At 35.1% G+C, this 14,345-nt stretch overlaps 1 protein-coding gene across 1 annotated transcript in view; it reads left to right on the top strand.

Moving 5' to 3' along the window:
* The window catches only part of fibcd1a (fibrinogen C domain containing 1a), a 155,197-nt gene that overhangs the window by 130,274 nt on the left and 10,578 nt on the right, over nt 1-14,345 (top strand). Inside the window, exon 7 of the mRNA XM_065248381.2 lies at nt 12,987-13,166. Within this exon, the coding sequence (XP_065104453.1) occupies nt 12,987-13,166 (180 nt within the window). The remainder of the gene's footprint in view (nt 1-12,986; nt 13,167-14,345) is intronic.

The following is a 14,345-nucleotide window of genomic DNA, read 5'->3' as shown; positions in this document are numbered from 1 at the left end:
ATTTTTATAATAAAATTTGTTATTTAACTTTTATACTTAAAAAATGCAATGAATACAAATATACAGCGTGTTTTTCCTCGATGAGACCTTTATTACAAGATCAACTTGTGGCAGACAGTTAAACTATGTTTCAAACATATATTTGCGTGCATGTGCGGTGCTCTAAAGCAGCGGAACCTGCAGCTGCGAGCCAGCGTTCTTAAACAGAGACCTCATTATTTCCAAAATAAATAAAAAAAAACAGATTCATGTTTAACATTAAATTAAACAAAACACATAATACTTAGATCTGAAAAGTTTTGTCAAAATGTAACTCAAAATTATTCAAGCCAGAAGAAAGTGCAAGATATTAGCCTTCCTAACATTAGGCTATAACAAATTAGGCTACTTAAAGCCTCGTGAAAAATAACTAACTTAAGTAACTGGCATAAAACTTCTGCACCAGTCTACTGATTTTTTTTTGAGAAATAAAAGCATGTTTTGGGATCAGACGCGACCGCAACCCATGGTGACCGTCAGTCCAGCCGCCGCCGAAAACACCCGCTCCAAGGAGACTGACCGGGATGCACAGGTACCTCAGCGCTAACTTGGCTTATTCCGCATACAGAGTATGTGTGAAACCGCGTGCGTTTTGTGAGCCCCTTTCACCATTGTTTAATTATACTAACATATTCTTTTAGTTTTTATTTGTTGTAAAACAACAGTAGACACAAATTTACTATGGTCTCCAACTCCACAATATACCATAACCATGGTAGTGTTGTACAATTGCGGAAATACAAATCGTTTTAATCTGCAAAAAAAAAAAAAAAACATTTTCACAATGATAAAATCATGGCTAATTTTCCTAAGGTAGTAATTACAAAATTATATATGTTTGAAAGACGGAGATGCGCACCTGTCAATCTATTACATAACAGAGCGAGGCCAGAGACAAACGTGCTCATAAACGGGAGTAATATGGAATAATGTGTGCATCTTTGATTAACTGTAAGTATACTTTCCTTTTAAATATATTTTGTCATATAAAGTTTTGAGACATGGCCTAATAATGCTTTTTTCACTTTAATTGCTCATTTAGACTTATTGTGCGGGTAACAGCGTTTTTGATGCATTTACCTCAGAGATTATTTTAGCAATATTGCTTTTTTCCGGTAATAATAATACTATTTATATTTCAATCCTGTTTCATTGTCTGTTTATTCATTTCATTATGCTGTTATGTTAATGTGAGGATATTTATTTGCCATATGAAACGTGCCGTTATATGAATACTTTTGTATAATATTCAAATATATGCGGAATAATGTGTGCGTCTTTGAATTCATACAGTTGCTTATTTTTGTCATAAAGTTTTGAGAAATAATAATATTGTGAGGATTTATTTCCATATGAGACGCTTTTTGTCCTTGAATACTCTTGTTTATTATTTGGAAATCATATACATAGGAAATTTATAATGTGGAAGGGTAGACTTGCAAAGTTACTCTGCTTATTTTTATTTATGATATATGTGGAGATAAATAAAGCATTGCAAAACTGCTGATTTGATCCATTCAGATCCTGACCACCAGGCTAGAGATTTTAAACATCCTTAATCCACATTTACTAGTCTGTCAAATAATATCTAACATATATTGTTTTGTGAAAAAAAAATGATGCTTTGTTCTATTGTTTATGCGGAAAAGTGTTCAGAGAAAGTGTCAATCACATGAACGTTTTATATGCAGAATAAGCGGTCAGCAGCGCACTGCAACGGATGCTTGACGGATTCGCCGCACACATACGCAAACGCACTGCATACGCAGTATTTGTGAAACAGGAGTTAGATTTTAAAAAAAATGCATTCAATTAATTGATAACAAATTAACATGATCGACGAAATTCTTAACAATCAATTATCGATCGTCGATTAATTATGCCCATCCCTAATTAAAATGTCATTAAGTGTTAATACTCTGTCATATCGTTTCATAAAAATGTCATGAATATTTTTCTTGACCTCAACTAAGGTGGTACAAATATAATTTGTCATTAAAATGTAGTTTAGTGTTAATACTCTTGTAAAATAGTTTCATAACAGTGTCATGAATATTTTTCTTGACCTCAACTACAGTGGTACAAATATAATTTGTCATTAAAATGTCATTAACTGTTAATACTCTGTCATATTGTTTCAAAACAGCGTCATGAATGTTTTTCTTGACCTCAACTAAAGTGGTACAAATATAATGTGTCATTAAAATGTAATTTAGTGTTAATACTCTGTCATATCGTTTCATAAAAACGTCATGAATATATTTCTCGACCTCAACTACAGTGGTAGAAATTTAATTTGTCATTAAAATGTCATTAAGTGTTAATAATCTGTCAAATCGTTTCATAAAAACATCATGAATATATTTCTTGACCTCAACTACAGTGGTAAAAATTTTATTTGTCATTAAAATGTCATTAAGTGTTAATACTCTGTCAAATAGGTTCATAACAGCATCATGAATATTTTTCTTGACCTCAACTACAGTGGTACAAATATAATTTGTCATTAAAATGTCATTAAGTGTTAATAATCTGTCAAATCTTTCATAAAAACGTCATGAATATATTTCTTGACCTCAACTACAGTGGTACAAATTTAATTTGTCATTAAAATGTCATTAACTGTTAATACTCTGTCATATTGTTTCATAACAGCGTTCATAATGGTTTTTTTAAGTTTCCTTCAAGTGTTTAAGAAATAAAATCAATCATCCAATAATATAATAATAATAATAATAATTATTGATAAAATTATGTTTTATTGCATTTGGAGACTGATTCACCTAAAATTAATTGAAAACAGTACAATAATGGGTTAAGCCATGCAGCGTTGGATCAATATTGCTAGAAAACAGTTAATTACATTAAATTAATAATTCAATTCAATTAAATGTTTAGTTTTTTCTTCTATGTCAGAAAATGTTAGAACCCTCTGTGTGAGGAAGAACAAGTTCTGTTAGTTGTCAGTTTTTTATGTATTGTGCACACACATAAGGTTAAGTATAATCTTTTGAAGTGTCTGTTGCATTTTGTTAAGGTATTTAAATGACTTGACATAATATTAACACTTGATGACATTAAAATGACAGTTTAATGTAATGTTAACCAATAAAGCTAGTAGCTTCTTAAGTTTGGTCATTATTCTGCTATGTCATGTTTATGACAGATTTATGACAAGTTATTATGTATTGGTTTATGTCAAGTTTTCATTGCAAAGACATTTCAAGCAATGTCATCTTGCATTAAAAATGTAATAATTTAACAAATTACACTTAATGACAGTTGTCATAAATGTGCATAAAAGCGCCTTCATTCTCATAACATGTGTCATGTCAATCTTATGAACACCCCTTCAAGTAAAGTGTTGCCAAATATTTTTAAAGGGTACCGCCCCGATGACAGCTTGGATTCATTTTTGACCATTTTCTCTGACAGTTTATAGTGCATTATACAGTACAATGTTTCAAAGCAACTTTGCAGTAATAACAGGTGAAGTCAATTTGAACCAAACTAGAAAGACAATGAACAATATATTCAGTTCAAGAATAGTGTTGATGTTGCAAACTTCATTCATTATGAAACCGAAAATTCAATTCAGCTATAAAGCATCTCTGCAGAAAACAGTGGTGTCATCATTCATTCACTTGAAGTTTTGTTATCATCCAAAAACATCTCCAAAGATATTGAAGCCCACAGATCTCTCTCGTGTACTTCTCACATTTCTCCCCATGTCTCATGTGACTCACTGAAACGCAGATGGAGCGGCTTGATTAAAAATTAATAGCGGAGGAAGGTTGAATGAGAGGAAAATGAGCGTAGCGTGACAGACATAGAGAGATCTATCCTCCGCTGGCAGCATGAGAGCCTTCGATTTCATGATCACAACTCACTTCACATCTAATTGAAACAGGAATTGCTTTCTTTTAAAGATGCATCAAGATGATCAAAACAGAAAATTAGGTGGCCAGCGGTGAATCAACAAGTCATTTCTCACTTTAGAGGCGGTAGATGTTATAACTGGTTGATTATTTTAAGATTTATATGTGACCCTGGACCACCAAACCAGTCATAAGTAGCACAAGTATATTTGTACTGTATAAGCCCAGATCATATGAAAATATTTGGTGAATTTCCTACTAAAAATGTATTAATCATTAGTAATATGTGTTACTAAGAACTTCATTTGGACAACTTTAAAGGCGATTTTCAAAAAATGTCCCCTGGTTTTGTGGTCCAGGGTCACATACGCCTATGTATCTGACACAAAAGCTTTCAAAGTTAAATTTACACTGCAAAAAAATGATTTTCAAGAAAAAAATTACTTAGTATTTTATGAATATACTATTTTTGCTATTATTTCTTTAATTTTTCTTGATTTTAGTGGTTAAGAAAAATGTTCAAGATTTTTTGCTTACCTCATTGGCAGATTTTTTTTGCCCGTTTTATGCACAAAATCACTTAAATTTGATTTTAATTTAAGAATTTTTAGACATTTTTACTGAAAACAACAAAAATACTAAGATTTTTTTTCTTGAAAATCATTTTTTTTGCAGTGTAGTGGTCACTTTTGAAGTAACTATCACAAAACAATTGATTTATAACTACCATCCCATACACATGAGTACTTGATATAGTTTTAAATAAATATTTCTCATAAAAATTATTGTTACTTGGGTTCAGTAAGTCTCTCGAGATTTAATTAAAACTGGGAATGTAATTCAGAGGAAACTCACAGTTTAAACATAACTAAAGCTACTTGCGTTTTAAAGATCACCACGTTTGATGTCAGCGCATGTTACATTTTTTGGCTAGAAGATGTGTGCGTTTTTTATATCAATAGCCAGAAGACATTTCCCTGCATCAATGATTCCCAAACTAGGGTACATGAGGTGACGATACACCACAGATGATTAAACAACAAAAAATGTATAATTAAAGAGTAAAATAACATTCATCCTGACTTGATGTATTTCTCACAGATTTAGCAAAGGATTAATAAATAGCCAAATCAAATTAACCGAGTCTAGAGAATCAAACTCTCTTTATTATAAACATTACAAACTTTGTGTGAGCCACAGTCTTTTATTTAAAAAAAAACTATAACTTTGTTATATAACCTATTTGATATAACCATATTTTATTTTTACTCATTTGAATCTGCTGCATGGTTTTAATAATATTGTACAATATATGCCATTTTAACATAGTATACATTGTGTGGCTATACAGTCTGTGAGAAACTAGAGAGGTGTGCTATTATAAATGGTTTGGAAAACACATTTTATTCTTGGTGTAAATGTGTTTTGATATATTTTGTGTCGGAAAACATAAATATGTCTTGCAGTTATGTTATATGTATGACAAGTACATCTTTTCAAATAACACTTAAATATTCAAAAGCATCTGAGAGATTGTGAAGAAGGCAGACTCGTACATAAATACATTAAATACACGATTTTTATTGTAGTTCAAACAAACACTGTGCATTATGATGCAAAATAGGTGATTGAAAAAAAATAACATAGGTTATTCATTTCTCCCCAAGGATATTTTGTAATTGCAAGAGTAACCTCTTAATTTCTGAAGCGCATCACCAATAAAAATTAATTTTACCAAAATAATTGAGTTATTCTGGGCTTGGAAGCCATGTTTGGCCCATCAGGGCAATACAAATAAACTTAAAAGAGGTTGTGGGGTTTGTGTTTGATTTTTGCTGTGTTGTGAGGTGAATGTCAGATGTGGGGTTTCTACACCCTGCAGGGGTTTTCACACTGCAATTTTAAAGCAGATCAATGCTTATGGTTTCCAAAACCAGATCAAACTTACTTTATGTCAACATGGGCAGCTATATAAAGTCACCCTGAGAGGACTTCAGATGCCTTCGAGTCTAACTCATACATATACTTTAGACTATTTGTCCATGTTATGGCCAATACAGTACTGTGGTTTCCAACAGGGGGATTTATGAGTCAGACTGCAAAGGTTTATGTTCCTGTTGTAGTGTTTTTCTATATGTCATTTGGGAGAGTAAAGTGCTAGCAACACCAAGATGATGGGTTTGATTTCCCAGGAACAAACAAAATGAGAAAATATATAAAATGCATTAGAAATTGCTTTGGATGAAACCATCTGCCAAATGCTTAAATGTAGAATAAATAAAGAGTGTCCTGTCCACTTTTCCAATCTTTCCTACACGGCAAAAAAAAAATTTCAAGAAAAAAATGTCTTAGTATTTTTGTCTTGTTTTCTGTAAAAATATCTAAAAATTCTTAAATTAAGATGCTTTTTCTTGATGAGCAAAACGACTAAAGAAAATAAGTCTAGTTTTTAGACCAAAAATATCGAATTTAAGTGATTTTGTGCATAAAACAAGCAGAGAAATCTGCCAATGGGGTAAGCAATTTTTTCTTGAATTTTTGCGAAATGTTAGATTTTTTTGCTTGCCCCATTGGCAGATTTTTTGCTTGTTTTATGCACAAAATCACTTAAATTTGATATATTTTTGGTAACTAGACTTATTTTTTGGGGTCGTTTTGCTCATCAAGAAAAAGCATCTTAATTTAAGAATTTTAAGATATTTTTTACTGAAAACAATTCTTGAAAATCATTTTTTGCAGTGTGTACCCCTGTTTCCATCTGGTTTAGCTTCAGATTTAGTGTTGACCCATACATTACGACCAAAAGTCTGCTGTAAATAGTCCTAAACTTGGAGGCCTGTAGCTCTATTAATAGAAGATTGTGTTGGCAATGCAAAGATTTTGGGCTCTATCCTACACCCGGCGCAATGCAGCGTGTCTTTTGCTAGTTTCCACCCTGCGCAATTATAATTTTCACGTTTAGCACCACGTTGTTTAAATAGCAAATGCATTTGCGCCCCCTTTTGCGTCCATGGGCGTTCCGGTCTGAAAACGTGGTGTGTTCAGGCGCATTGTTGGCGCGTTGCTATTTTGAGGCAACTAAAATAGACTACGCCATTGACCAACAAAAACCTGGTCTAAAGTCTAAAGTCAATGGCGCAATGTGTTTTATGTTATTTAAAGAGCGCATTAGTAAAATGCGCCTATACACGGGAGGACAACGCGGGTTTGCTTATCACATACATGAATGCGCAGCAGCACAAAAACGCTTTTAAATATGAAAGATTAAAGGATTGAATGTAAAAGATTATTATTGAGTCTCTTGGACATAAATGAGGACTAATTTTGAGACGTTAGAATACAAAAAAAGCTGCTTCACCTGTTGCCTGGTAAGTAAATAAATGCTTTGCTTTAAACAAATGCATCTGTTTTTAAATGTTTTTTTAAATGCTACCTCACGGATTTATTGTATATGATGACCTGTGGATATGGTGAGATGAGAAACATTTGTAAGTAATGCTTTAAAAAACCTGACGCTGTCCAAGTGCTGAAACGTGCAGAGAGCCGTTTGTAAATTCTTTATCTCCTGTTACAAATAAAGTATTTTTAGAGTACAAACCTTTTCTTACTTGTAATTTTTTTTTGATGATATTGGGTAGCCATACATTTAAAGCAATTAAAAGCCTGCTTTTTTACTTCCATGACTAAAAGAAAACAGGTTTTAAAGGTTTTAATAAAAACATAACAATTTCAATGCACGTGAAAAACAACACAATTATTTAACATTAGTCTTAAACTGGGGATCTTCTTACTCCGCTTAGTTTTTCGGTTTACAAAGTCCGTCATAAATAGATATTAGACATAGTGCCAGCGCAACTTGCTTTTAAAGGGGATGAGAGGTGAGACTCTCATTGGTTTATTGCACATTACGCCCAAAACACTCCCATTACTCATTAATAAAGAAGGACCAACCCTTTTCAACCATGCGCTCGGCGCACAAACCATTTTTCCCGTCGTTAAATTAGCAAAAGTGGATTCGGACACGCCCATTTAGACGTTGCGCTGTGCGCTTTAGACAATGCGCTTAGATCGTTAAAATAGAGCCCTTTGAATTCGAACCTAGGGTTGTACACACATATTTAATTAATTGCTTGAATAAAAAGCATACATGTATTGTCAATCTAAGTGCAAAACTAGTTATGGCACGGCATTGTGTTGTGACAAAATAATGGGCAAAATGCGTTTAAATTTTTCTTTAAAAAAAAAAAACCTCTATGAAACTAGTTTCGTTCTCTCTCTTTGCAGGTTTGTCTACAACAGTTATTGAAACAATATATCATAACACTTCTCGTCTCCTAGGATGAATCCTTATGTCGTTATTCTCACTTTTGGGTAAATGTCACTGTGGATAAAAGCCTCTAAATGTAACGATAAACGTAAATTTAAACATTTTATATATAATCATTTGCACATTAATCTTTACATGTAAAACTGCTCAGCCTGGTGTCTTTCGCATGCCAGGCCTGATGCATTGCACCTCTGTGTCTCAGCTGTAACGTTTTTAAGTCCCTGGGTTGAAACAGAAATGACCTTCGAGTGCAAATGGCCTATCCATTTTCCAGCGCTGAGGCCATTAGAAGGGTGTTTGTGTTTAATAGAGCCTGATGTCGTGCTCCACTGCTGCCGAAGCTGTACCACACCAGTCCACTTCCATTCAGAGCCATCATAACCATCCCTGCCATTACGCCAATATCATTTGAACAAATGTTGGTCTATTCTGTAGGACCAGAGGGAAAAGAAATCACTGCTTCTGTATCCGGCCAGTTAGATTCAAATGACAAGCAGTGCTTTCCAGCACAGGACTAAAAGTGTTAGGCTAAGCCATTGCATTAGACACGCCTGCGTAGATACTTTGACATTCCTGTTTCATATGTGACCCTGAACGTGAAATCAAGGCTAAAGGCTCATAATCTAAAAAATGAGATTAGGAGCATCCAATCTTTTCATATTGATTTCAATCTTTGACATGACCTTACTTAATCAATATTAAAGATATCAATATTAAATTTTCCCACAATGTGCTTTGCATAACACTGCAAAAAAAGATTTTCAAGAAAAAAAAATCTTAGTATTTCTGTCTTGTTTTCAGTAAAAATATCTAAACATTTTTAAATTAAGATGCTTTTTCTTGATGAGCAAAACAACCAGAGGAAATAAGTTTTAAGACCAAAAATATCTAATTTAATTAATTTTGTGCATAAAACAAGCAAAAAAATCTGCCAATGGGGTAACCAAAAAAATCTTGAAAATTTTTCTTAAACACTAAATTCAAGAAATATTCAAGAAAAATTTGCTTACCCCGTAGGCAGATTTTTTTTGCTTGTTTTATGCACAAAATCACTTAAATTTGATATTTTTGGTCTAATAACTAGACTTAATTTTCTTGGGTCATTTTGCTCATCAAGAAAAAGCATCTTAATTTAAGAATGTTTAGATATTTTTACTGAAAACAAGACAAAAATACTATGAAATTTTTTCTTAAAAATCATTTTTTGCAGTGTATGCATTAATTTAAGAATGTTTATACACTGAAAAAAATTATTCATTGAATTTACTCAATTTGTTTAAGGTAAGTGGTTGCAATAAATTTATTTAAGCTACATTTAAACAAAAAAGATTAGTAAAGTAAAATAAAATATAAAACTTTTGTTTAAATGTAGCTTAAATAAATTTATTGCATCCACTTACCTTAAAAAATTGAGTAAATTCAATGAATAATTTTTTTCAGTGTATATTTATACTGGAAAACAAGACAGAAATCCTAAGAAATACATTTTGTGCACTAACTGATGTATTAACTTTTGTCCAAACTTTTTTTATTTGTGTGCATTGTCGTTCTATTCCAAAAACGATTGTGGGTTGCAGTAAAAACGTTTCTAAATGGCGATAATAAAACGCAACTAACCATATAATCATGCATATTTAGGATAGCACAATAAATGGGCTTCCATATCAATTATTGGTGTCCACATCATCTATACATCCAATCAACCTTTTTAGTGTTTTGTCCCAAATTTATCCGTCCCTTTTGTGTAATAAACAAGTCTGGAATTGTATTGGCTCACCACTCGATGTCTAATGTGGACCTTGAAGCTAAACCATTTAAGTGACACTGGCATACAATGTATTATCCTTAATATAATATCTCATTATGCACTTGTTCATGGTTATTACAATCTCATCTCTTTGTAATGCCTTTAAATATCTAATGGCCCATTAACATCTGTTAGGCACAGTATGGTGTTTTTTAAAGCAACACATGCTCTGTTTAGTAAATATGACCGCATGCTGCTAAAGTTCATTGACCTGACGGCCAACCCAAATATGTGTCGCGGTCCACCACGACTGAAGACCAGCAGCGAGTTACGATTAGGCCTTGCAAAACTCTATTGCCATATTGATTTTCTGTCCTGGGGGTGCGACACATACCCCAGTGATCGGCCTACAAAGGGAATTCATTTGTAGGCACGCACATTAGTTTCCTGTCAAGCGCCTCTTCTTCTTTCTGCGAAAACGGGGTGGAATATTAAGAGCAGAATTTACTGGAATCTGGGTCTCCTGTTGAGATATCGATCCCATGGAGTAGACCAGAGTCCCTCGGGGCAGCTGTGGGCAGAAATAAGATGTTACGTCTCTGAGAGCCACGCCTCCCACAAAAAGGCATGTGCACTGTATCGAGTCTTAACTTTACGATATAACGCCAGTAGTGATGAAGCTTTGCTGTATCATCTGGAGCTGGAGCATGGAGCGATGCATGGAGCTTTAGTGTTACACTTAGCGACCTCTCACCCCAACACTGGAAGGTTTGGTTTGCAGAAACTTTTAAAAGAGGACGCTTCCTGTGACCTTGATCGAAGGTGAGATGTACACAACCGCGCAGTAAAAAGTGAGTGAGTGCAGTCTACGTTTATTCCAAACCACTGTGAACTTCTGTCACCACAAAAAAGGCCCGCCTTTCCTCGCTTTCGATTGGACAATGGAAAAAACACAGAAGACGTCGTCTTTTCTGCACAGAGTTGACTTTTTTCAACTTCAGGTGCTCAGAAGGCTCCTGCAAAAAACACATGGCCTAACCATAGACTGTAAAAAAAAGATGGACGACGCGAGGTCGCCTTCCACCGTTGAAATGAATTGAAGCCAAAATGTCCGACCACGGTCGCCACCATGTTACGTAAAAACGTCTGTTTGGAGCCAAGGCATGCGCAGAAGGAATCGTCCGTGGAGCCAAAGGCGGAGCCCCGGTATCAAACTTCCACCCAAACGCTTGTGCGACCAATTTAACCACGCCAATCATAACGACACGCCCCGTTTCTATAGCATCAAATTACAAGCTAAAATGAAACTTACCACAATAATGAACACTTGAACATATATCAGCATGATAACAACTACTTGAAAGGACCAGAAACATATTTCAGAAACTTTTATTGGAAGTGTAAATAATTTTTTTTATTTAGAGCAGAGTCCCTTCGTTTGAATGGAGAGGGTGGGGTTCATGACTTGTACTGCAGCCAGCCACCAGGGGGCAATCAACGAGCCAGAGACTTCACTTTTCAAGGCTTACGAGGCACACCCGGGCGCAACAGGCAGCAAAAACGCGAGGCATTCTGCGTGCCGCGTGCTTAAACAGCATGCATAACGCTCACTGCCCATATAACAAAATTCAAAAAAGTTGCCTCCCACTGCCATAAATGTGTTCTGTGTGATCCGCCCCTAATGCTGCGTTCAGACCACCGCGGTACACTGAAAAAAATGATTCATTGAATTTAATCAATTTTTTTAAGGTAAGTGGTCGCAATCAATTTATTTAAGCTACATTTAAACAAAAGTTTTATATTTTATTTTACTTTACTAATCTTTTTTGTTTAAATGTAGCTTAAATAAATTGATTGCAACCACTTACCTTAAAAAAATTGATTAAATTCAATGAATCATTTTTTCAGTGTAAAGGTATCAAACATGAGTGATTTCAATGTGAAGTCAATGTGAAGGCGCGTTTGCGCACGTCTGGAGGTCTCGCAGCCTGAATAAAACGTTAAGGGTGGCGCGGTAGACGCAATTCCGCCTCATTTGCGCGTCTAGATTGTGCGATTGCCGCAAATTTAGCGTAGCCATGGAAAACGGGTCGCGTTAACCAATCAGGAGCTTGCTCTTGTAGTGACGTGATTACAGGAAGCGAGCGGAGTCGAGAAGCCCCTCCTATGACGCAAATTTCCGCGGGAATGTCTTGATGACTAGAATTTCACGCGCGGCTTTCACGCGCGAATTAAGCGAGTAAACTCAAAATGTTCAAGCGGCAAAAAAGTCTGTTTTAAACATTTTAAAGTTGCCAAGTAATGAAAGTAGCGATTGTCTTCTTTTCCCTGTTGTGACGTTGATCTGAGTGGAACGGCTTCTAAACTTAAATAAGGATTGGATCAATGGAGATTGGGCCGTGTTGCTAATTGCTAATCGCTGCGATTTTTACCCAAGCAGAAACAAGTCTCAGATAGCCCACCTCGCTCCATTTCTTGTGACGAGACGTAAAGAGAGATCGTTTCGAGGAGGGGAGGAGATTAGCATTGTTTTTTTTTTTATTAAAGATTATGAGGGCACATGAATTTTTACAAAATAATGACGTGCACAGATAAATAATTTATAATAAACACTACAATATTACATATAGGGGCGGTTTCCCGGACAGAGATTATCTTAAGCCAGGACTAGGCCTTAGTATTTAGAAAATATCACTAGTTTAAACAAACATTTTTTTTGTGTGTGCATTTTGAAGCAAAACAAAGAGTATTTATGTATTTGAACATATGTCAGTGCAAGTTGTTTTCAGTCTTACATTTATTTTAGTCTAGGACTAATAGGACCGCCCCATAGAACTGTAAAAATAAGATTTGTACATTTTGATTTCATGACTTTCAACAAACAAATGAATCACTTTAAATTGTCTATGTATGTTAGGCTGGGATATAAAACTGTTATGCAATGCGGCAGTTCTGCATTTATTCCACAACGTTTTCATCGAAATCTCTTTTTCAGGCATGAAAAGGATCCATGCACTTACCATTCAAGCCAACTATGAGTTGAGGATTGACCTGGAGGACTTTGAGAACAGCACATCTTTTGCTCAGTATGGATCTTTTGGAGTGGGTTTGTTCTCAGTTGACCCGGATGAGGATGGCTACCCGCTGAGCATCGCCGACTACTCCGGCACTGCGGGTACGGCGCACACTTTAGTCTGTCTTTGTCTAAATGTTCCTTTGCTAGCTTTTACCTGCTGTGAGGTGCAGACCCTACAGTTTACAGCCAAGAGCTTTTACGTTTATTGCTAAGGCAAAGCTCGAGCAAGAAAGCATGAGTTATAATATATTACTTTGCAAGCTCTGTATACTTAAGATAATATAAGAAATACAGTTGAGGACCTGCAATAATGTTTATTTATAGGCGATATTAATGTCAAGTTAAACAGTAATACAGCAAAATCCAGAAATATATTTGATATTTGTATGTATTATTTCATGCACACCAGCTGTCCGATGTTTGCTGTCCAAGGAAAGCATGATTGTTACTAGATTTACCTTCCAGCCCATCTTGGTGAATGTCATGTTGTAAACCCATGTGCATTGCTGATAAAAGCTGTTTTATGGTTATCAAGTCATTTCAGTATAAGTTATTCATAATTGCAAAGCTAGCAAAACAAAACCGTATTCAAGTCTCACAGCAAAGCCAAACTTAATGCCCTTAGTTGCACGTAGCAAAACAAAAAGATCAGCCAAGAATAGAAATCACAAGACTAATTTAAAGTTTCCTGCCCTGTTGTCAGTGCTGTTTAGATATATTCCTGTGGCAAGCCAAGCAACGGGGGCCGTAGGTTATCGTCTGTGCGGTCTGTGCGGTGATAAGCAATTCTCTGTGCTTCACCTGTGCTGTCGCCGGGCCCTGTTTTTAACGTTAATTGGGTCCCGCTCCCTATTATTCTCAGGTGTCCTTCCCCGAGAACTGCTCTTCTTGCTGGGGCCGGACGCTGGCGTGACCTTCGCCGCGTGCCGGAAAGGGCACGGATAATGAAGCTGTAGAAAACATCTTTGGCATTCCAATAAAGCAGACACTACGGCTATTATGGGATATATAAACAAACACTCCTATTAACATAAATCAAGAGGAGAATACCGCTTTCAGAGATCTAATTAGACAGGTTGTCTTAAAGTCGCAATGAAATTGAAATGAAAAACTATATATGTATTTTTAATAGTGTGGTATTATTAACAAATTACTTATCTGTGAGCTTCATTATTTTTTAAAAATTCGTGTGTGCTCATAATCTTTAATCAAAAATGCAAATCTCCTCCCCTCCTCAAAACGATCTCTCTTCACTTCCGGTCAAAAGTATGGCAGGTG

Source organism: Paramisgurnus dabryanus, chromosome 11 (genome assembly GCF_030506205.2).
Source record: "Paramisgurnus dabryanus chromosome 11, PD_genome_1.1, whole genome shotgun sequence".
NCBI classification, from domain to species: domain Eukaryota; kingdom Metazoa; phylum Chordata; class Actinopteri; order Cypriniformes; family Cobitidae; genus Paramisgurnus; species Paramisgurnus dabryanus.
This window is presented reverse-complemented; position numbering and strand designations above follow the sequence as displayed.